Source organism: Larus michahellis, chromosome 1, assembly GCF_964199755.1.
Source record: "Larus michahellis chromosome 1, bLarMic1.1, whole genome shotgun sequence".
Classification (NCBI taxonomy): Eukaryota; Metazoa; Chordata; class Aves; order Charadriiformes; family Laridae; genus Larus; species Larus michahellis.
In genome coordinates this window covers 212,662,640-212,687,167 of record NC_133896.1, presented here as the reverse complement: position 1 = coordinate 212,687,167, position 24,528 = coordinate 212,662,640, and the positions used below count along the sequence as shown (strand labels likewise).

Genomic DNA, 24,528 nt, shown 5'->3' with positions numbered 1-24,528 from the left:
ATCTTTCTCTTCCTTTCCCTGTCGGGCAATGGTCAGTTCTTAACCCTGTAAGTGGCTTTGTTCAGCCCCGCTAAGAAATACAGGTCTTACCAGAGGTGTCATTGCTTTGGCTGTAAAATCCAAGTTAGAAATAGAGCAGGCGGAAAATTGTCTGATGAAACACATTTCTGCCGAGCTGTGTCGATTTATTAGTACTGAATGGTTTAACAGAAACATGTTGTCTTGCTCTTCTGTCAGAATTTTATTTACAAGGTTATATTTAGATATGTGGATAGAGCTTTCAAAATCTATAAAATTAAGTATTCTAATTTTTTTTTTTTTTTTTTAGTTTATTGGCATGTATTACAGTAAAGCAAAACATTACATAGCAAAATGACACATTTCAGAGAAGGGAACAAAACCAGAAACGTGCTTCCAAACACTAAAGGGATTCCGTAATTCTGCTGCTAACAAAGCCAAGATTTCTATTCCTTTGGATTTCCACTAATTCTTTCTTCCATAAACTGTTCGGCTTCTACCTGCAGTAGGCGTCTTATTATTGGTTTATGAGATATTACATGAAGAAAGCATAATTTAAATTATCTTTTAAATCATTTACTGAGAGATTTTAAAGAGCTGGCAATTCAGTTTCATCCCACCTGAACTCCAGCGGTAACAAAAGTATACTGTGTATAAAAATTTATTTGTGATTTCTTTGTCTGTGTATCTGTGCACATATTTAGATGCTGTCAAGAAAAAACACACAGTGGTTTTAACTATGAGGAATATGAAACAATGGTACTTAAAAGATCGATTTCTCTTGAGCAAGTCATGAATAAATTAGGCGTTCTTTTTGTGTCTGGGTTGTTCACATATTGCTACGGCTGTTCTGTAATGTTTTTGGTTTAATAATTTAATATATAGTAATCTCTCATTCCATATTTCATGAAAAAGCAGCTGTACTAGATCAGAAAGCCAGGAGAACAATTCATGTTTCAACCTCAATGTTTTTATATTATTGTTTTCTTGCTTTATCCTGGTGGTGTGCGTTCCTCCTTTTTGACACCTAAATTAGATTCGGTTTCTCCAGGGACGTTCCTCACAGCTCGCATTCATGTTTTCTCCAGCTGCCAGATCTGTCATCGACTAAATCTTGAGGCGAATTAACCCATGATATTCACCGTCTTCTGCGCAACAAAAAGACTCTGCAACTGTGGCCGCAGCCTTTTGTTACGTAGACAATCTCCGTTGTTCGTAAAGGAAGGAATTCCTTTATGTTGCAAACATGCTTTTGCATATATGCAAGACCTTCTGTGTACATATACAGGCTTGCTCCCTCCCTTCATATTCTTTTGCAGAATCTCCACTGCTGTTTGTTTTAAAGATGTCAGTTTATTTATGACGTTATCAATTACCGATCCAGTTTTTAGTTCACATGACTTACAAATGATTAGTTGGGTTACAAATTGAATGAATCAAATAGCAGTTACTAACCTAATTAGAATATCTACCACAAAGCCAAGACTTGCTAAAATACCACTTACTGCTTAGAATACCAATTTCAAACATAATTACCCGTTTCCAAAAAAATTAAACGCGCGTGTGTATATATTTAGCATGAAAGCAGTGCTTGGTTGACTCAAAACAGTCGGTTAAATTTGTTAGACTAGGAAATGTCAGTGCTTTGACTCATCCCTTTTTGAAAGCGGGGAGTGTAGAAATGACAGCAGCACTCGGTTTAGCGGTGTTAAAGCTGAGTTCGGTGCTGGGAACTCACAGGAATAAGTAGGGATTATAAAAGAGGAATTCTGGCTGAGCTGAGCCCACAGTCACATGTTGCGTGTGCAAAAAGCCCTGCAAGTGCAGAGTTAAAATACACGTATAACCTTAATTTACCCTGTTACAATGCTGTTCAGTACTTTTCCTGTTCCATCTTGCTCCCGTGTGATGCAGCAGGCAGCACTTAACGTTTTGCAGATGTTTTCCGCAACAAATTCAGTCCCAGAAAGCGGGAGTGAATTTCATATGCCCGGGTCATCGACCCATCCTCAAACATTAATGTAATTAGCAAGGTACATAGTGCTGCTTATCCTGACTGGGTTCTTAAAGGTAATGCTGTAAAGAACAGTGCGCTTAACATACTCTTGACAAAATGTGAATAATTGAAAGTAATAATTACACTTTTACAACCCCAGGAAAACGCCAGAGTCCTCCAGGAGCGGGCGGTTGCTTACATCAACACAGATTCTTCTATAGAAGGTGTGTCTTTTGTTTTTAAACTCGCTTTACTTCACAGATGTCAATTTTAGTAGTTCCCTGTTTACTATTTATTGCATCCAGAGATGGCGAACATAAGATAGATAATGTGATGTTCAGAGTGAGTGTAGCAAATACAGAATTAAGTGAAGAGAGAGGACAATTTAAATTCTCATTTGCTTTCTTGTTGCAAAGAGCACCACCCATGAGCTGCAGCCCACGTGTCTGGGGTCCAGCATGTCTCCTCTGGAGGAGTTTAGTATTCTCTGCTAATGAACTGAGCAGTCTGATTGTTAAACTCTCTCTTAACGGCGTTAGCTTTAATTTACAATTACAGTTTGAATATATGACAGGCCCCTGCTTGTTCTGTTTGCAGCTCCAGCTCCTTTCCCGGTGGAATGATAATATTTCGGGACACTGATTTATTATCATCTTAAGACCATTTGTGTGGAGACCTTAGGCTTACATTTTGTGGGGGTGGGACCCATTTGGGTGCTTTGGGCCAGGGTGGTCACCTTTGTCCATTGCTATAAGCAGGGCGACTATGGAGGGAGTTACGTATCTATTATGGCAAGGCTCCTCTGGAAAAATAAGCGCTGAAGTGATAGGACAAGAGGAAACGGGTTCAAGTTATGTCAGGGGAGGTTTAGATTGGATATTAGGGAACATTTTTTCACTGAAAGGGTTATTAAACATTGGAATAGGCTGCTCAGGGAGGTGGTGGATTCACCATCCCTGGAGGTGTTTAAAAAAAGGGTAGATGGGGCACTGAGGGACACGGTTTAGAAGTGGCTTTTGTCAGGGTAGGCTAAAGGTTGGACTCGATGATCTTAAAGGTCCCTTCCAACCTCAGCAATTCTATGATTCTACGAAGAGTGTTTTACAAAAAACCTGGTCCACCATTATCCAGTTTACTATGCCCTTCAGATCACGAGAAGAACCTGTCATACAGGAAGGCTGCTTAGAAACCGGACTTTGAATTTTGGGTCCAACGCCATGACCTAAATCACAAAATCCTTAAATTATACTGAGCTTTATTACATTTGCTGTTGTCTGTGCTGAAATAATAGTCAGTAGAGTCCTGTGAAGCTGGATCATAAGCTCAGTTATTTAGGGCATTGCTCTTCCCATGTTAAACCCGACTTATTTGGGCTTACTGTGTTCACAGATAAAATGGATATCAACAGGCATACTGAAGAACTCTTTTTATTCCTGTCAGCAGAAAATTTTGTCTGTCACAAAAGGACTGGAAGGAAAGAAAAGCCAAACCCAGTTTCTAAACGCTCGGTTGGAGTTGAGGTGTAGGGAGGGTTAGCGCTGTGCCTTCAATTATGCAGCCTACATGCTGTGTAAAAAGTAGAGCAGAATTTCACGCCTAGAAGATCTCACGAATGCAATAATAGCTTTACAACTGCTTCATATTCTCAGCATGGATTGTAACACACATTTTGAGTTGGTTTGCAGCCAACATGCTGCTGCCTTAACAATTTTCTTCCAAATCTTGATTATTCAAACATGTCTCGTGCTTTATGCATTGAAGAAAATGTGAAAGTAAAAGCACTGGAAAAGAAATATGTAATAAGGATAAGAACACCGTATTCAGTGTACTGTTTTAAGGATCTTGGACATCTTTCACCTGACTGAGCAGTAAAATCCCCTGTAGAGGTATAGCATCCATGCACTCTGCCAATTATTTTATTGGCATTCTCCACATTGTCCACAGCACTTCTTATGCCACGGTTTGGACAGCAGGTTATTTCTATTCGTTGTCCTTTAGCAATGAAAAGAAAAATAGCGGCTCCTCCTTTTGAGCATTTTTTGTGACTTTAATTTCCAGTTCTCAAATACAGACTCTCCTTGAAAACATCGTTAACATTATCTAGTATTTTTTCCATCACTGTGGGGTTTTCTGTAATTGTCATTCCAGTCCTTTTCTAAGTACACACTGTGCAAAGGATGACCCAGAGATCGACAGCCATATCAAAGCCCAATAACAGCGTTATCTGAGAGGTTATGTGTTACTATGTCCAAGCCTCCTCACCCCTCTTCCCCTCTGTGGTGTCGTCTGTATTTGAGGGCAGGGGGGGTCGCCCAGCGGCTGTGCGGTGGCTGGAGTCTATAGAGAAGACTGTTTTACACTCCTGCCTGCCTCAAAAGCGGCGATAGTTTCTTTGCGATGGGGCTCTCGCGGCTGTAACTGACAATTTCGGTATGAGATACGTCCCTAGCTCAACATAGTCTGCAGGGGGTGTGGAAACCTCATGGGGGTAAAATGTAAAAGCCGTAGCGTGGTGGTAAACGGGGAGGCTTAGGAGGCAGTAGATGAAAACATTACTCTGCTTCTTCATTGCCTCCTGTTTGGGTGAGACTTAGTCCTGAAATATAAAATGCCAAATGTCTTACTCAGAAGGTGGCCTGTCGCTCAGATACAGTCTGCAAAAACATCGAAAAAGTACTCTTTATGATAAGAGAAGAAGCAGCTGCATTGGAAAACTTAGAACATCTTGCAGGGAATACGTCTTTCCTCCCGCACAGCTCCTGGATGCACTAACTTTAACACCCGACTACAAGAAGAATGTTACCGTTGCCTTCTGTTTAACACAAGCTTCAGGGGGCGCCTGAGTGACAATGCCTTGTAGCTAACGAGGGGTAGTTGGGTGTATTTTAGACGGGTGGGAAGGCTTAATTATATTACTGTGTACGTACTAGAACCAATGCATCATTGCCGTGCGGTAGCAGTAGCTTACACAATGTGACCAAGTAGTCTATTTCTGTGTATATTCTGAGGCGTAGACATAAATTCTTGCCTTGGACTCAAGAAGTTTGCCTAAGACAGGACTTCAGGGTTTAATCCATTAAGAAGATAACGCCACTGGTACGTGAAGGAAAGCTTTCCGTGTCTTTGTTTCATTTTCAGGTAACTACACATTAAGAGTTGACTGCACCCCGCTTCTCTACAAACTGGTGTATAATCTGACAAAAGAGGTACAGAATTAGAGTATCTATTATTTGTGGCTTTCTAAGAATGTAAAACTGCAAGTTTATTGGATAAAATTGGGTTATTGAATAACATTGGATTTATCTTATTGCTGCACTGGAAGAATCTTGATCGCTCCAAAATCGATAGCAAAACATCCTGTCAGTGGCACACGGTCCAGGCTCACAGTTCCTTGGTGTTCTTAGAAAGGTTGAAATGTGTCACTGACATAAGTGGAATATTATATGTAATATATAGTAAAAAAAAATAAATAATTAAACCAAGATGATAAAACACTTGAGCAAGATCAGTTCTCTAAAGTGATAAACATTCAAGGAAGTAAATTGCATTTTAAATTTCCATTTCATGTGCAAAAGAGAATCTATTAATTTTCACATTGGGTAGCTACCATTTTCTCTCTGTCTGTTCCCCCTGAATCTCTTTCATGTTTCACTGAGCCCCTGAAATACTGTGATAAATACTGAAAAACTGAGTGGGTTTTTCAACAGGCCAGGTGTATGGATTTGCGTGATTACAAGTGGTCTAATCATGTCTCCTTTGCTTTCACCTCTCAGGATGAATTATCATAAGGCTGAAAGATTGTGATCCATTAAAGCATAGAACTTCATTGGCCATATGAGGAGTTAACCAGATTAGGCACCTCACATGAGCCATTGTCGCTATCCTTAGCTCTGGGTTCTTCTCAATTCAGGGAAGACATCTCTGTCTGACAAGCAACATAAGCTGCCTTTAAAGGCAATGAGTAGAAATAGGTACCTTTAGGATGAGATTCATTTGGGCAAGTGTGGTTGTCTACTCTTGTACATGCAGAACTCTCAAACTATTTTTTCCTCCTGATATTAAGGGAACCCAGGTGACCTTATAGTGACCTACTAGTATCTTAAGGGGGCCTACAAGAAAGCTGGGGAGGGACTTTTTAGGATGTCAGGGAATGGTGGGACTAGAGGGAATGGATTAAAACTACAGATGGGTCGATTCAGACTGGACGTTAGGAAGAAGCTCTTCACCATGAGGGTGGTGAGACACTGGAACAGGTTGCCCAGAGAGGTGGTGGAAGCCCCATCCCTGGAAGATTTTAAGGCCAGGCTGGACGGGGCTCTGAGCAACCTGATCTAGTGGGAGGTGTCCCTGCCCATGGCAGGGGGGTTGGAACTAGATGATCGTTAAGGTCCCTTCCGACCCTAACAATTCTATGATTCTATGACTTGGTCCACTGTAAAAATCTGCACTGTGACGGCACTTGGTAGGATGACTCCAGCAATTAGTCTCCCATCCCGTTCCATGCATTCATCCTGAGTTATTTTCCAATGCAGTACACTTACTTTTAACACTGGAAATGCCATGGTTTGAATCTGGGATGGCTTATCTGTGCTATTCCCATATTTTTCTTTTCTTTTCTTTTCTACATTTTATTTTCTTATCAACTCTTTTTATCTTACTTTTCCTTCCTTGCTGGGGAAGAAGCTGTGCTTGATCAAACGTTAGCTGTGACACTTCGCACAGTGAAGGGCATTTTGTTCCACCTATAAAAATTTCTATGTCCCTAATGCTGCAGGGCCCTGGATAAAATAATTTACTTTCTGTCTGCAGCAAGCCACTTACTTGGGGATCCATTTTTCTGCAAGAGATAACCAAAGTAAAAAAATGTCCTGGGGTAAACATAGTACCTCACTCTTGATCTTAAGTCAGCTATTCAACTAATGCTGGGTTTGAGTGGAAGAATTCCATAAAGTACCATATGAAGTCCTTGAGAGTGGCTTTTTTGAAAATTTTCCTCTTCAGCGTTATTTAAGCTTTTAACAGTAGAAGCATAATATAGACAACAGAAAGCATGACACCTATTCCATAACTCCATGCTGTTTCCTTGCTCAAAAGCTCCTGAAAGTACATTATAGTCATCCACATTCTTCATAGCTTCATTTGCAAAGGGGATTATTTTATGGTAGAGAGTTGTCAGTGAAAAGTCTCACTATTTCTGGAGCTCCTTAAAGCCGCCGTTACAGACAAAACCCGCCAATACTTTTTCTTTTCGGTTGTTCCATTGAGGAGGATTCTGCAATAACATACTCAATAACATAACTCTGCTCTTCCCTGCTTTCTGTACAGATTCAGAGAGCGCTTTACCCAGCTCTACCATATTGCCCCGTCCAAAGAATCTCATGTGCAATCCTTTTTTTTCTTTTTACTTATTTTTCTTCGCTGTCTTGCTAAATAAATTTGAGACACTCCTTGCCACATTTTTCTAGAGGAGTATTTTCCTCTTTTTTTACGGCTAAACCTGGGAGCACCTCTCATCTCTCCGAAAAGTACAAGCATGGTTCAATTTTTACAGTGATTCAGCATTGTAGTTTTCATTCCCAAACCATCTTCATTTACCACCGTTGATGTGCCACCAGTGACCTTCAGTGATCCATAAATCCCAGGCTGTGAACCTTTCCCTAGAACACTTACGGTCTTTTGATCTTTCCAGTAAGATCATTCATAGAGATTGTTGGAATTTTCCCAAGGAAAAAGGTGCTTTGATGGACTCTTGGAGAGAAGTCAGGGCATTTTCTGAAGGACCACTTCTAACTAGGGTACCATTTTTGTTGGCATAGAAGCATGTATACGGAAGACTGATAGACCCTGTAGAAATGTGGCACGTCTTTAACTTGGCTCACTGCTTCTAGCATCACAGAATAAAATCCATTTAACGGTTCAAAAATCTTTATTCTCCGAGGCCTTAAAAATTCCAGTGAATTGGATTAGCAAAAGAAGGAGAAAAACTAAAGCAACAGCCAGAACAGGGGAGGTCTGTTTTGCAGAGGCATCTGCTTTATTTTCTTTATTCTTTTTTTCCACTTGCTTTTAGGTAGCCTCTTATAAAGATAACCAAAGACTAATGAAGTTCACCAAAGATTGCAACCTGTGCCTTTGCTAATCAGTTGTGCCTTTTTCACTAATCTGAAAAAAACCCTAATTTCTCTAAGGCCTAGAAGGACTAAGGCAGAGTGATTATATTCTTAGTTTTGCTATTTCAACTGCAATACATTTGGGTTTGGATGACATTGGGAAGCTAGATGTACACATCAAAGCCTCAACCCATTAAGTCTTTGCATGTGCTGGTTGTTAGTTTCTGGAACAGGAATAACGAGGAGTCCTGCGCACCTCAGGAGTCCTAGTTAAGTCTTGGAAACAGCAAACGGGACTGAAATGTTCCCTATGCTTTGCGTTAGGCTTTTGAATGGGATCGAATTTCATTCAGGAACCCCAGCATGTGAGGGAACATTAGTGCAGATGCGGGTGACTGTGCGTGTCCAAAAGGAAGTTATTTCTGTTCACATTGAAAAGCCCAACATCCCAAGATCTCTTTGCTCTTCTTGTTTTTTAGTGAGCCACTTCTCACCGAAAAAAAACGTAGCGTACACATGAAATGTCATCTTTCGAGGAGTGCCGCATTTAAGTGTGATCCTCAGATGGGACACTGAACTGTTGAAAGCCTTTTGTGGCCCTGCTCTCCTGCCAGGCTTTAGACAATTGGTCAGCACCAGCCAGTGTCTGCAATAGTCCAACTCCAATTCCCCTGTTTCTGATCATCACTTCTTACTTTGTATTTAGACTTAAAGAACTCTGCATTTTCCCTTGAGGGAGCAGTAAGCCTGTGCTGATTCTAGATTTGGATCTAAGTCAGGGCGAATTGTACGTTTTACTACGTTCTCGCTGTTGCAGGAAAAAGCCGGCCAATGCGTTTTACTGAACCAGAGCTGTCAGAATAACGTCTCTGCCAGAGCACGGGGTGCTTTTACTCCCACATGTCAGAGTTCAGCTTGCTCTTATTAATGTGCCATTTTGAATTTAGCCCTCGAACTTGACCAAAGTGCCCTGAAAATGACAGCAGCCAAGCAGTAGCTTCACAAAGTTGTTATTTTTCTGCTAGCTGCTGACAGAATCTCAGCGGTCAGCGCTCCTTGGATTTTCAATTTGGAGTCTGTATATTTTCCAAAGCAGAATTTAAGTCTCGACAATACTGCGGGACGATGTACCTAGACGTGAACACTTATGCTTTGTATTTTGTAAAAAAAAAAAAAATAAATCCCAATCCTCTGCATATCGTAACCAATCTTATATTTAAAGAACCATGACTATTAAAGGTTGTTTAAGTGTGGATGCGAGAACAGGGCCAGAGTCTTCATTTGTTTTTACCTCTGCCACAGATTTTCTGAGAGCTTTGGTCAACTAATTTTATACCCAGTCACAGCTCTCCTGGCTGTATGATGGCTTTTCCATCCTGGTTACAGAGCTTTTTGATGTTTTTTAAGGTAAGGCTGTGACTTACATATGTACATATAGTGTCTTGCACAGCGGTGCTCCAGCCTTGCTTGAGTCCCCTTGGCACCGCTGTAATTCAGTTAATGGCTAGTTTTGACCCTTCTTTCTAGCACAATTCTTTTGTACCTTTCCTGTAGCAAAAAGCATTCAAAATTCAAGCTTAACCTGTTGAGAGATTATTGCTGCTGTGTGGGGCAAACCTCCACAGGGTTAGGGCTATCTCCCTTGCCTGCTGAAAGGAAAACAGCTGGGGCATCCTGGCTGCTGGAGGAGCTCCATAGTGCTACCTCTCCTGTGAGGACAGACTGCGAGAGTTGGGGTTGTTCAGCCTGGAGAAGAGAAGGCTCCGGGGAGACCTTATAGCAGCCTTCCAGTGCCTAAAGGGGGCCTACAGGAAAGCTGTGGAGGGACTTTTTGCAAGGGCATGTAGTGATAGGATGAGGGGTAATGGCTTCAAACGGGAAGAGGGTAGATTTAGACTGGCTATCAGGAAGAAACTTTTCACTATGAGGGTGGTGAGACACTGGCCGAGGTTGCCCAGAGGAGCTGTAGATGCCCCATCCCTGGAAGTGTTCAAGGCCAGGTTGGACGGGGCTTTGAGCAACCTGGTCTGGTGGGAGGTGTCCCTGCCGAGGGTGGGGGGGTTGGAACTGGGTGGTCTTTAAGGTCCATTCCAACCCAAACCATTCTGTGATTCTATGATCCTACATGTGCTGTGGTGTGTGTACATACACAGTGCAATAATAGAGTGGTAGGAAGTCCCAGAAATCTGCAGGATCCATCTCCCCCCAAAGCTGATGAGCTCCAGCTAGCATCCTTGAGCTTTAAACCTGCTCTTCCCCACTTTCTGTGGTTGGTTCCAAGTGCCTGCGAGGTGTTTTTCGTGGTTGGGAATCATAAATGTGTATAACAAATGTAAATAGTGTATGTGTACTTCCCTGCATACAGCAATGCTGTTGATTAACAATGATGCAGGTAGCTGTAAAGGTCTCCTTTGATACTGAATTAAGTTAGAGGTACTTCCAATGAGATTATGTTTTCCTCTCCAGATTTTAAGCCCTGATGAGGGTTATGAAAATAAGTCTCTTTATGACAGTTGGCTTGAGAAAGATCCTTCAACCGACAATAATAGCTATCCCAGGTAAGCTGTTAATCTGTTTTTTCTCTCCCAATATTTTCATCAGAGCATAGCATGGCTACTCTCCAGAATTTTTCAAGATGTGCTACTGATGACAGCAATAGAAAACCTTTTAGTACAAGGTGACTCTATAGCAATATCTTTTAAAGTAAAATAAAATAAAATTTTATGACTTTTTTTTTTTAAACGATGGTGACATCTATGCCTGCTGTAAAATGAAACCTCACACTTTTTAAGGGCCTTTTATTAGTAGAAAAGCAATTTGGAAAGCAATCAAAAAAGACCAGGGTGGGGAAAGAGTTTGAAATATAGTTTAGTCACCCTCTGGATGAGATAATATCAGAATTGTTAGGATAAGCAAATGCTTAGTTGAAAGAAACTGCCTAGAGCGGTAATTAAAAAGCTCTCTTGATACTTATTCTTTGGTTATACAATGAATGTAAATGTAATGCATTACAAATCTATATCTGAAGCTATTAAAACTTCATATTTGAAGCTGTTAAAACTCCAAAACGCTGTTTGAGCCTGTGACTCACAGGGCTAAATCTTATTCAAAATGTGGCGTTACTCACGTGCGGGAAAAAGAACCGCCCCTTTGTGTGATGTGGCCAAAGCGTTGTGCGTGTATTGCCCTGCCGTTCGGACCCTGGTAAGGTGAGGGTCCAGATTTGTTAGACTCACTGAGATTTCCTCCTGTTGAAAAAGTTACCAGATCTGATCTTTCTCAGTCGATACGAATAGTTCCTTACATATATTTATACCAACAGAAGAACTTTAGCCGGGTTATTTTTCTTCTTTAGCTGAGAAACACCAATTATTCACCAGGCTGGACATATAAACGTAAAACAATATAAAACTTAAATAAATATTTGAAAATACTTAGAATATTACGTCTGTCTTTATTATTTTTCTTTTCCCTCTGTCCTGCCATACCTACCCAGTAGATGGCAATATTTACTTGTAAGTAACAAATGCTAATCGTGCCTTCTGCGGTGGAAATTATTTATCAGTCTTAGATTCCACTGTGGAGACACAGTAATCTAAACGCATCTGTCTTTACATCTATCGCTGCACAATTCATGTTAGTCTGGAAATAGATGATGAACGCTTTAAGATTGCAGAGACGTGTCTGATACAATTTTATGGCACTTGCGCGTGATGCCTACGCTGTTTCTTAAATGCGCTCAGTGTCATAAGCAGGATTGCCACCTCTGAAAGGTCTTCCGAGTAATATAGGATACTGAATTAGCATGGTGAATAAAATCAGTTAGAACAATTAAGCTTGCCACTCAGCTAGTCTCTGATCTTACTAGTGTCCCTGATGTGCCCTCCGGAAGAAGTGACCTCCATTCCTTTGAAAAAAAATCTGCATTTTGCATAAGTTACTACCATACTGTAATGTAAGCGGTCTCACTAAGATTGGTCTTTCCTACATGTAGAATAAACAAACTGGGATCAGGCAGTGATTTTGAAGCTTACTTTCAGCGACTGGGAATTGCGTCGGGCAGAGTCCGTTACACTAAGAACAGGGTAAGTCTTCCACGTTGCTTGAAGACGTTTGGTAGTGCTGAGCCGTCATCTTTTAAAAACAGTTTTTCGTGATTAATAAAGCTACAAGGAATCTTTGACCGGTTTGCATATCAGTGCCCTTTCTTAATTTAGCAAGAAACGTAAATGTTTGGAGAATAAAACGTTTCGGTGATGCATATATTCTATACGCTGTCAAGTTCACAGAAAGGTATTTATAGAATCTGATTGGAGGTGTATACTTCATGCCACCGTACGATTAATAGGACCCTTAATGTACAAATCTTCCTTGATTGTGTTCAGAAATAACTACACAAGGGGGGGCCATCGGGGAGGATTTCTGCTATGCAAACCCCCACTGCTTTCACTTTTAACGAGGGCAATCTCTGTACAGTGACCTGAAGGCAAGTCTGTGTAGACAGAGAGAAGGAAGCCTGCTCACTTAATCTGGTGCGACAGTCCATGGATTCGAGCTGCTTCAGTTTCCTAAAGTAAACACACAACAATGGAAGGACAGTAAATCGCGTTTTGTAGCAAATCGCTTTTTTGATTTGGAAACTGTGCAAAACATCATAGTCGTTAAGTGATCAATACATCCCTTAACTGCCGTTAGAATACAGGGCACTGACAAATTTGCTTGCTCTTTTTCAGAAAGCAGACAAATTCAGCAATTATCCTGTTTATCACACCGTGTATGAGACCTTTGAGTTAGTGGAAAAGTTTTATGACCCCACCTTCAAGAAACAGCTTACAATTGCCCAGTTACGGGGCAAACTGGTTTATGAACTGGCAGATTCCCAGGTCATTCCGTTTGACTGTAGAGATTATGGAGAAGCCTTAAAAGGATATAGCAATAGAATTTATAAATTGGCCAAGAAACATGAAGAACAGCTGAAAACCTACAAAGTATCATTTGGTGAGTAATAGCCACAACAGTATTTCTTACCTGCGTTAATGAGACTTATGCAAGGGCATGATATATCTGTTAAAGCTCTGAAACCGAATTCCTTATTTCCCTGTTTCAATTCTCCTGTCGTAATAAAGAGCCTCTATTTCTTTTTTTTTTTTCCTAAGCATAACACGGGTTTAACACATTATAGATGCGAGGGTTCTAGATGAGAGGGTTACAATAACTTTCATGCATATTACTAATGTTGGGCGTTATTGCAGTGCTGACGAGCAGTCAATGGGACACAATCAGATGCAGAACAAAGGGATAGTATCAGCCTGCTTCTCACGTTCTTGCTTAAGAAAGAAGACCAGTTAAACGTTGAGGGCAACTGTTTGGAACTTGGGAGACACAGGTGTCCATTCCTGCTCAGCCAAAGACTTCACCTGACCTTGGGAAACGTGCTGACCCTCTGTCTCTGTGCCTGGATGCCACTTGTAGGCAACAGAAGCACCTCTCTAACTCTTCTGCAAAAATGCATCCATCTGCTGAGCGCTTGAACACATTGCAATGAAACAGGTCGGATGCAGCAGAGTGCTCTTGATCCCAAGCTAGGAATGCTTCCACGGTAATTTTCTTTCTCTCCCCCTCTTTCCTTCCTTCCTTCCTTCCTTCCTTCCTTCCTTCCTTCCTTCCTTCCTTCCTTCCTTCCTTCCTTCCTTCCTTCCTTCCTTCCTTCCTTCCTTCCTTCCTTCCTTCCTTCCTTCCTTCCTTCCTTCCTCCCTCCCTCCCTTCCTCCCTTCCTCCCTTCCTTCCTTCCCTCTCCCTTTCTCTCTTTCTCTCTGTGTCTTTTTCTCTCTCTCTGTCTCTCATTCTCTCTCTCTCCTTCTCTCTTTCTATCTTTTTGTGTTTCCGTACCAAGGAGGATTTTCAGTTGGTCCTAATTAACTTGGTATCTGAGGCACCCATGGTTTAGAGACATAAACTAGCTTTTTAGAGACGCAGTACGCTTTCGGGTGGTGTGAAGCATTAGAAGTAACTCAAATCAAATCCTCGATTTGGAAAAACTAAATAGTTTAAAACTTTGTGTAATGGCTTAGGTGAAAAATTCTTGACTAGTTTGAAAAGTCACCCTTTTTTGTGAAAAGGCCACTCAAGACAGGAAGCTTTCACAGAATCACAGAATGGTTCGGGTTGGAAGGGACCTTAAAGATCATCCAGTTCCAACCCCCCTGCCCTGGGCAGGGACACCTCCCACTAGACCAGGCTGCTCAAAGCCTCATCCAGCCTGGCCTCGAACACCTCCAGGGATGGGCCACTGACAACTTCCCTGGGCAACCTGTGCCAGTGCCTCACCACCCTCACAGTAAAGAATTTCTTCCTGAGAGCCAATCTAAATCTACCCTCCTTCAGTTTGAGGCCATTACCCCGTGCCCTATCGTTACACTCCCTCAGCCACCGTCCCTCCCAATCCCTCCTGGAGGCCCTCTTTAGGGACTGGAAGGCTGCTAGAAGGTCTCCTTGGAGCCTTCTCTTCTCCAGGCCGAACAACCCCAACTTACTCAGCCTCTCTTCATAGCAGAGGTTCTCCAGCCCTCTGATCATCTTCGTGGCCCTCCGTTGGACCCATTCCAACATGTCCATGTCCTTCCTGTGCTGAGGACTCCAGAGCTGGACGCAGTACTCCAGGTGGGGTCTCACCACAGTGGAGTAGAGGAGGAGAATCGCCTCCCTCGACCTCCTGGACACACTGCTTTTGATGCAGCCCCGGATGCAGTTGGCTTTCTGTGCTGCAAGCGTGCATTGCCTGCTCATGTTGAGCTTCTCGTCCACCAGCACCCCCAAGTCCTTCTTCTCAGGGCTGCTCTCAAGCCATTCTCTGCCCAACCTGTATTTGTGCCTGGGATTGCCCCAAGCCAGGTGCAGGGCCTTGCACTTGGCCTGGTTGAACTTCATGAGGTTGGCATGGGCCCACCTCTCCAGCCTGTCCAGGTCCCTCTGGATGGCATCCCTTCCCTCCAGGGTGTCGACCGTGCCACACAGCTTGGTGTCGTTGGCAAACTTGCTGAGGGGGCACTCAATGCCACTGTCCGTGTCACCAACAAAGATGTTAAACAGCACTGGTCCCAGTACCCTTTGCATGATGGATCATCTGGTCTCAGATTTTGCATAACACAAGGATTTATTTCCATACGTCCTTGTGTTTCCTGCAACACAACTCGTAAGGAAACACCAAGTCTGGACTTTCTTTTTGCAGTAGTAGAACATCTACCAAAATTTCTGTTAAATGATTTATTTTTATTATTTGGGTTTCTTTCTTATTTATATTTAGAAGTTACCCAAACTACCTTCTGACTAATACATCTTTTTTTTGTTGCTAGATTCTAGAAGCAATCTTTTTTTTAGCTTTTTGCTCTGCAAGTATCACTTAACTCTCTCCTTAATAACTTTATAGATATGTCACTTTGACCAGTGTTACACAAACTATATTTTTTAGTCTGAAAAGACTTTTCTCTGATGCCTGATCAGTTTTAAATTATTTCTTGAATAAAACTGCAATTTTTAATTTTTGTTTAGTCTGTTACATCGGAATGCATTAAAGTGTATGGGTAGATTTTACAATACTGTGAAAATTAAAATTCATTTCACTCAGAATTTTCATAGAATTGCCTATTGATGACACTGAATGTCAGAAAATAGTTCATTAAGCCTGAATAAATCACAGAATTGTCCTTCCATATAATAGATTAAGGTTTTTATTTGCCTTTGGATTCACATTTCATCTGTTCCTCTGCAACAATGAAGGCTGGAAACCTTTTTTCATGAAATACGTACTCGTAGTTATATGCTAGCAGGAAATAAGGTTTGCAGGGAAAAAAGAAATGCGATATTTTCTGAAAGCAACACCGCTGGCAGCACTGAGTAGCTGGTGAGCCTGAGCACAAATTCTCTTACGTGTTTTCAGATGACCTTTTTTTTTTTTTTTTCTCTCTTAAATCTCCTCCTACTGCTTCTGAAATACGATCGGTTGCCACGATATAACCACGATGTCAGCAGGGCAGGACTCTGTCCTCTGGCAAGCTTCCAACTATTGCCACCCTTGTCGGCAAGCGTAAATTCTCACCCTCACAAGGGGACATGGATGTGTCTTTACTGCAGTCCCTGAACAGGTCACATACGTGAAATCTGTGCCTCTGATTACGTGAACTAAACGAAAGTATCAATACAAGAACAAGCAAGTGTAGGCTGGTGGTGACTAAGTAAGCTTGCTAGAAATAGAAGAGCAAATGAGACTGCAGAACAGCTTTCAGCAGGAGTCCTGGGAACAGAAAGCCAGTCACACCAAATAGGGGGATAAACTTATAAACAGTGGTGATAAATTTATAAACAGTGAAGGGCCATAATTGCCAACAGAGGACTGGGTTTAGGAGATGAGCTAATCCTATGCCCCTTATTCCTGTACGATCAACGAGAGGATTCTCTGGTTTATCTGAAGTTTTCTGAAACTTGTGGGCAAAATGTGCAAGTTGTAAATCTTCTCTCTTTGTAATTGAGTTGAATTTGGGGAAGGCCAGGAGTTCTTCTCCTGATAACATCCACCTTTTGTTTACTCTACAAAATAGTTGTATAAATTGATAATTTTCCCAGGTCTGTATTAAATAGACCCATCCACAGGAGAGTCATCACAGCTGATACTGTCATTAAAAGAAAGGCCTGCTGCTTCTTTGGCTAAGTTATTTCACACGTCTTGGACATACTGCCAGGGACTGAGCGGGAAAAAACAACTGACGTACCCGCCAGCCTGCGGGCGCGTCACACCTAGTCGGGTGTCCTGGTTTGAGGTAAAACCGCGACATCAGGCATAACAGGCAAAATCCTGGGGTTTGATTAGCAGCCCGGTGGGATGGCGGGCAGGCTCCGGGCAGAGACACCTCCTGTGCTGTTGGTCTAGCCCACGAGTGGAGCGAGCAGACCACTTCAGTCTGCCTTGTCTGTCACCGCGGCCTATGGTCGTTGTGTCTTTTACGCCTCACCTAATACTACTCAATATACACATCGCACCCTTCTGTTGTGATATGAATAGGGCATAATGTTCCAAGAGGGAAATCCCGCTGTCCTTCCACGGCCTGCTGGAAGAACTGGTATTTTTTACGTAAGTCGGGCTTTTTATACCTAAATGCTGCGTTGCACCCCTTTGTTAAAAAGCAAACTGCAGAGATCTCCATTTGCGATGCCAGCCAGGCTTTTCCTTGGCAGGCAGAGGGAAGTTGTGAACTTGTGAAGGCTTTATCAAGCTTTCTGTTTTGTTGTTGGCCTCATTTCACAGGGTCTTTGCCTATCTCTGCTGGTGGTGCAGCTCTTTAAAGTCTGCAGGAGGGAAACTAATGAATTATGGAAAACCAACAAAATTAATTCAATTATAACAGGAAAATGAACGTAGTTTTTCATTGGGCAAATGAAAGGTATATTGGGGTCAGCAGATACACTCAAGTTGCTCACAAAGTCCTTCCTTTTCTAGATCCTCTTTTTTCTGCTGTGGTGAACTTCTCAAAGGCTGCTGCTGAATTTCATAGGAGACTTGAACAAGTTGACAAGAAAGAGTAAGTCTGAAAAAACCCTATTTTTTTTTATATATATATATATGTATATGTATGTATATGGTATATCTGTCTTAGGTACCTGGGGTGGCAGTTCTTTCTTTCCAGTGACTACCCAAGGAGACTCTCATTAGTGTAGAACAGAGCACTTGAACTCTGAGACAGGAAATATCTGCTAAGATGACTTCTGCTTCCCGTGATGAATAGTATCAGCTGCAAAGCTTATTACTAGGATCAGCTTGTCATTAAAATTATTGTAATACACGGAAAGGCGGCTAGCAGTAAAAGTTCAAGTTGGAGCGAGCTCTGTATTTAGGCATCTACACTTGAGTGTTGTAGGTGATGGCAGAATTTGTACTTTCAGCACACCTCAAGAAGACAGGATGATGCTTCAGAGTATGTAAGATATCCATATGATGCTTGCAAACCTAAGGGCCCCATAGGACTCCCGTGCCCTCTGAGTGCTGTGGCTGGAGGCCAGGTGCTCCTAAACACCTCGTATGGTACCAGATACAGGGACCAGAATGGGTCCAGCGGAGAGCCATGAAGATGATCAGAGGGCTGAAGCCCCTCTGCTGTGAGGACAGGCTTAGAGAGTTGGGGTTGTTCAGCCTGGACAAGAGAAGGCTCTGAGGAGACCTTGCAGTGGCCTTCCAGTCCCTAAAGGGGGCCTACAGAAAAGCTGGGGAGGGGCTCTTTATCAGGGAGTGTAATGATAGGAGACGGGGTAATGGCCTCAAACTGAAGGAGGGTAGATTTAGATTGGCTCTCAGGAAGAAATTCTTTACTGTGAGGGTGGTGAGGCACTGGCACAGGTTGCCCAGGGAAGTTGTCAGTGCCCCATCCCTGGAGGGGTTCAAGGCCAGGCTGGATGGGGCTTTGAGCAGCCTGGTCTAGTGGGAGGTGTCCCTGCCCAGGGCAGGGGGTTGGAACTGGATGATCTTTAAGGTCCCTTTCAACCCGACCCATTCTGTGATTCTGTGAGATAGTTGTGTTTAGGCAACTGTATCCCATCCTTACTATGTTACTGTATAGATTAGATCAGGAGTTTGGACACTTGACTTATGGGTGGACACCAAAATCTTCATCTTGATCTAAATCTCAGCCTTCCTCTCCCCTCTGTTAAGTGAGATGCTTCTAGTGCCATTTAGTACTAAACAAGTATCTGACACTCTCAGAGAGTCTCCCATCTGATTTTGCATAGTCTGAAATCTTGTAGTTGAGTTTTCTGACACAGACATCTTAATGCATTAATATAAGATGTATTGAATATCTCCTTGCAAAACCTCATCCTTTTGCAAACTGTAGACCATCTTTGTCATTTTGTTTTTCTCTCCAATGGGGAGGAAAAGTGTTTAAATGAAACTGGGAAGTCATGTTTCTTCATTGTGTGAAATGTCTTTCTCTCCATTTCCTGCAGTCCAGTCGCAGTGCGAATCATGAACGATCAGCTGATGTTTATAGAAAGAGCTTTCATTGATCCTCTTGGCTTACCAGGAAGGAAGTTTTACAGGTGAGGCAACAAGGTTCTTGAGCAGCTGTCTGAGGCACTGTATTGTTGCGGGTGAACCCCATCCTCTATATAGGCCTCGTATAGGAATTATACCTCAGCAGACTCTGATTTAAGGAACAATCCAGTGAGTAGCGGAATTTGTTTACAACCTCCAAGGAGAACTCCTTGGCTGCACCAGTCTTGTCATAGAATCATAGAATCATAGAATCATAGGGTTGGAAGGCACCTGTGGAGATCATCTAGTCCAACCCCCCTGCCAGAGCAGGGTCACCCGGAGCAGGTTGCACAGGAACGCGTCCAGGTGGGTTCTGAATGTCTCCAGAGACGGAGACTCCACCACCTCTCTGAGCAGCCTGTGCCAGGGCTCTGCCACCCTCACAGGAAAGAAGTTCCTCCTCATGTTTAGCTGGAACTTCCTATGCTCAAGTTTGTGCCCGTTACCTCTTGTCCTGTTGCTGGGCACCACTGAAAAGAGCCCGGCCCCATCCTCCTGACACCCACCCTTTCAGTATTTATAAGTGTTGATAAGATCCCCCCTCAGACGTCTTTTTTCCAGACTGAAGAGACTCAAGTCCCTCAGCCTTTCTTCATCAGAGAGGTGTTCCAGTCCCCTCAGCATCCTGGTAGCCCTTTGCTGTCCCCTCTCCAGCAGTTCCCTGTCCTTCTTGAACCAGGGAGCCCAGAACTGGACACAATACTCCAGATGCGGCCTCCCCAGGGCCGAGCAGAGCGGGAGGAAGGATGACCTCCCTCGACCTGCTGGCCACACTCTTCTTGATGCACCCCAGGATGCCATTGGCCTTCTCGGCCACAAGGGCACATTGCTGGCTCATGGTCATCCTGTTGCCCACCAGGACTCCCAGGTCTCTTTCAGCTGAGCTGCTCTCCAGCAGGTCAGCCCCCAACCTGGACTGGTGCAGGGGGTCATTCCTCCCCAGGTGCCGCACCCTACGCTTGCCCTTATTGAATTTCATTAGGTTCCTCTCTGCCCAACTCTCCAACCTGTCCGGGTCTCTCTGTATGGCGGCACAGCCTTCTGGTGTGTCAGCCACCCACCCCCCCAGCTTTGTGTCATCAGCTTTTTGGTGCCTAGTTCCTCTTCTTGGGTCTGGCGCTCTGGCTTTTTCAGCCATCATACTCTGTGACTTTTATTTGCAGGTGCGTAGTACTACTTCTGTTACCGCGTGCTCTTTTAAATCTGCACAAAGTATTCAGTAGAGCATCAACTGTATGGAAAGAAAGCAGAAACGAGGGTAGAGTAGAAAGGCGAGGAGGATGAGAACAGATGTGTGGTGAGGGTCAGGTGAAGAGAGAAGTCCAGAATTTTATTTTTTACTTCCTTGCATTTATTAATGTAGTTTTAGTGTTTATTTCCATTTGGGAGGACTGTTTCCCATGCTACAAATGTGCTTTGATAATTCATCTGAACAAAACCAATTTAAAAGCAGATCTGAAACTATCCATTATTTAAGAAAATACCCACCAACAATAAAATTGATATTTTTGCACAGTTCTGTTCCAACATGATCTCTTCTTCTCTGAAGAATTCATGCTTTTCTCAAGAATTCTCCCATAGATTTTTTTTTTTCCCCCTCTTTTTACACTCCTTTCCCGGATCTGCTGACCATCCTTCAACTGCTTAGTTATTTTTGAGGTTTCTGTTCCACTTCTCATTGCGCACCCATAACCAGTTTTACTCCCTGTTCCAGAATGTCACATTAGTTCAACAGATTTATTGAGCATTTAACATGATTTTGTTTCCTAATTAGACAAATTCGTCGTCTCTTCCCAAGGAGATGGCTACCTGTCCTAAATTTGTGCCCTTTCCCATAGCTTGTGCCAATGGGGCTGCTTCCTCCTCTCCTTTTGAAGACAGGTACAGGTAGATTTCCTCCGTGTTTAGTAAATTCTGATCTTCACAGGATCCATAGGTGCGTTATGTAGCACACATACAGTTCCCTACAATGAACGCGCACACCGCTAATGGTCATTTTATTTACTATACCTAACATTTTTTCCTTCTTTCCCCACAGACATGTCATCTTTGCTCCAAGCAGTCACAACAAGTACGCTGGAGAGTCCTTCCCGGGGATCTATGATGCCATGTTTGATATTGAAAGCCAAGCAGATCAGCGTGGAGCCTGGGAAGAAGTCAAGAGGCAGATTTCCATTGCAGCCTTCACCGTGCAGGCAGCAGCAGAGACGCTGGAAGAAGTAGCGTAGGATGAGGGCTTGGAAAAGCCCAGCCGAATAGCAAAGTCTGAAAGGCGCTGTAGTCGGGCTATGACAGCGTCCCCGTCTCTCCTGAGTGCCCGCCTGGTGGAGTTTCCAACCTTCTGCCTGCGTGCAAGCGTACAGGTGGGGTGAGAAGGAGCTCTGTGTATCAAAGAGCTCCTGAGCTAGAAATTACTGCTTTTCTGATACTGACAAAACTGTAGCTTTAGGAACAACCCTAGGTGGAAGCAAATGTGGAGGTGGGGAGAAGGAAGAATCAGTCCCCAGTTAGAGTTTTCTGAAAGATCTGCCGATTTTGAGGACCCGTTATTTTGGAGGTAGAATTACAAACCCAGTTGTTGGCCAAGCTACCTGTGAATCTCCCCTGTAGCAGTGATCCACAGCACGCGTTTCAAGAGAAAAATTAAAGCACTCCTCAGCACGTGCATTTTTCTTGTTCTGATAATTTCTTTTCTAATATAAGGCACCAAAGGCGTCTGTGTGTTTTATAATCTATTCTGCAGGACTGCTGAGTGTTTATTATACTGATGCGCTTTCTTTTCCTGAAAAAAATAAAATACTGTCCCTCCTGCCGATTGCCAAAGTAGTACTTGCCATCCTTGATAATCAGAGAAAACAGCTGCTGAGCTGCAGAAATCCCAAAGCATTTTCTCAGGGAGTGAGCGTCCGTCCCTCTGAGAGACAGCGTGCCCTTCCCTCCTCAATTCGCACTTTGGCAGATGCAGACTGTGGGGATAACCAAAAGCCGACCTCCCTGCTCCTGTTGATGCTTTCACTAGTCCCAAACCCATGGCAGCTTTTGTTCCTATGTTTTTTTTTTCCTGGGAGATCTCTTTTCATGCAGATGCCTTCTTCCCGGTTGAGGGAGCTGGAGGACATAGTCGCTGCTGGCCTGGGGCTTGAGGTTATTCTGTCCTCAAATAAGACCTGAAGAAAGTTTCCCATCAGGAGCTGCTTTTTACCAAGAGAAACTGAAATGCATGAGCGAGAAGGGTAATCGTACAAAACTGTTTAATTTGTAAAAAAAATTGATTCTTGCTTCATTTGCCCTTTAAATGTCCTTCTCATCTACATGCTTTAAAACTAATAAAATCGTTAGACTTTTATTAAATCACATTCCAGTTTGTGGGAGCTGATAATAACCAGTTTCTTCTCTTATGATAACATACTACAATTCTTCTCACAACCATAAATTGCACCAGGTTGTGGGAATAAAATCCTTTTCGTTTTGTGGGGAATAGAACAGATGCGGTACTAAAAAAGACAGAATTAGAGAAACAGGATAATTATTGGGCTACAGAAAGGCTTGTTCTCGTCTCATATGCCTTGAATTCCGACAAGGGAAGCAGAAATTACTGCTTCAGTCCTTTGGGAAGTTGTTTTGGGGGGTATATGCCACCAAGAAGAGCGGCTTTCATTGGCATCAGTTCCAACAAGCCTCTCGGAAAGACGAAGGACTCGGTACCTATGGATGTTGTGCTCATAATTTACTGCGAAATTGCTTTTCACAAATCAAGCCTTAAGGCACACGAGGAGGAAATTACACTTCCACAGTCCATGCTTTACCTCTTCTGTGGGAAAAAGCAATGTTTAACTGACCTCGTCAGGACGCACGTAAGGGACACGAGTGGTTGATGCTGAGGACACCAGAACAGTGACAGTGTTTTTGTCGTTCTCTTTACTTCTACCTGACTGGCGCCACTCACCGTTAAGTTTTTCAACTCCCCACCCGTAGCTCAAGGTGCAGCTGAAGGACGCGGTACCCTGTCGACGGTGACTGGTACGTAACTGCGCTGCTGCTTCTTCCCTTCTCCCGCATCGCCCGCTCCTCCTGCCCCGTCACAGCTTTGCGCGAACTGGAGTTCTGCAGTTGGGGTCAGCGACTGAATGCACCCCCAAGGAAGGGGTGGGGTCTCTGGACGGTGGAAAAGAGCCACCGGTGCCTCTTCCTTGTGAAGAGCAGCCAGCTTTGGAGCTGACAGTGGTCGCTGCTGTAGGATCATCAGAGAATAAGGCAAAGAAGGAATTACCCCATAAAAAGGAAATATCTGACGAAGCGTGCTTCCTCCCTGATTTACAGAAATCTCTTTAATACTGTAAATCGATGAACAAACGTCTCACCAGTAGACACACTTTTTCAGTGGCAGTTAGCCTTTGAAGTTCTGTGCCGTTACCTTCCTGCTGCAAAGGGACGCGTTATCGCTTCTTGTTTCTGTGCGCAGTTCGAAGCTGTAAGAATAAATCACAGCTCACGTCAGGCTGAACGCACAGCTGGCACCGATTGCTTTGTTCCTCCCCTCAACCTAATTGATAACTCTGTGTGGATGTACGATTCATCAGGACCCATTGCATACTGAGAAGTGTACAAAATAGATTAAATCTATTTCCGTTCCCCTCTATAAAGTTCTACTGAGGGAGAGTGATACCCAAATCCTTATAAAGAAGGAAACCAAACCACTTATAAACAGCTTATAGTAATTTATTTCCATAAAATCCCATATTCTTGACACTGAAAGGATCAGTTACTGTGAGATTGCCTTCCCTGCTTCAGTCAGTAGTATCTCCTCTTCTGCAGACGGGCAACCAAGCAACTGCTGCTGTCTCCCAGCCCAGAGGCTGCTGTGTTTGTGTAGCTCCGCCTGGCCGTCGTTTCAAAGTCGGGGGAGGATTTTTCAGGCTCTCCTTACAAATGGGTAACACTGGATCACTGACTCCGGCCTTCCCTGATTCTGTTTGCGCAGTTCATTCACTCAACCCGGCTGAAGCAACCTGTGAATGACAAAGCTGGGAGAAACAAACCCTTCAGCCTGGATTGGGGCTCCAAAAAATTCTGGCAGAATTAAACTTATCTCTTGGATATTTAGTTTGCCAACTCTTTTTTTTTTGCCAGTTTTCTTTAGAAAATAAGTTTCAAAGGGACAGTGCCAGCGTGGTGGGTTGACCCACCTCACCCCTTGTTCACAAACAAAGAAGGGCTAGTGGGGGACGTGGAGGTCGGAGGCCGTCTTGGACTTAGTGACCATGAAATGGTTAAGTTTTCCATCCATAGTGAGGTAAGGAATGGGATTAACAAAACCTCCATCTTGG

The 24,528-nt window shown here is 43.2% G+C and overlaps 1 protein-coding gene across 3 annotated transcripts in view; it reads left to right on the top strand.

Moving 5' to 3' along the window:
• LOC141736927 (N-acetylated-alpha-linked acidic dipeptidase 2-like) overlaps positions 1–24,297 on the top strand; it is a 40,297-nt gene extending 16,000 nt beyond the window's left edge. For all 3 annotated transcript variants that reach the window (XM_074571577.1, XM_074571588.1, XM_074571599.1), the window contains 8 exons: positions 2,175–2,238; positions 5,153–5,220; positions 10,591–10,682; positions 12,119–12,209; positions 12,858–13,122; positions 17,615–17,696; positions 19,114–19,206; positions 21,240–24,297. In XM_074571577.1, coding sequence (XP_074427678.1) covers positions 2,175–2,238; positions 5,153–5,220; positions 10,591–10,682; positions 12,119–12,209; positions 12,858–13,122; positions 17,615–17,696; positions 19,114–19,206; positions 21,240–21,429 — 945 coding nt within the window. In that variant the 3' untranslated portion in view covers positions 21,430–24,297. The remainder of the gene's footprint in view (positions 1–2,174; positions 2,239–5,152; positions 5,221–10,590; positions 10,683–12,118; positions 12,210–12,857; positions 13,123–17,614; positions 17,697–19,113; positions 19,207–21,239) is intronic.
• Positions 24,298–24,528: the final 231 nt, after the last annotated feature.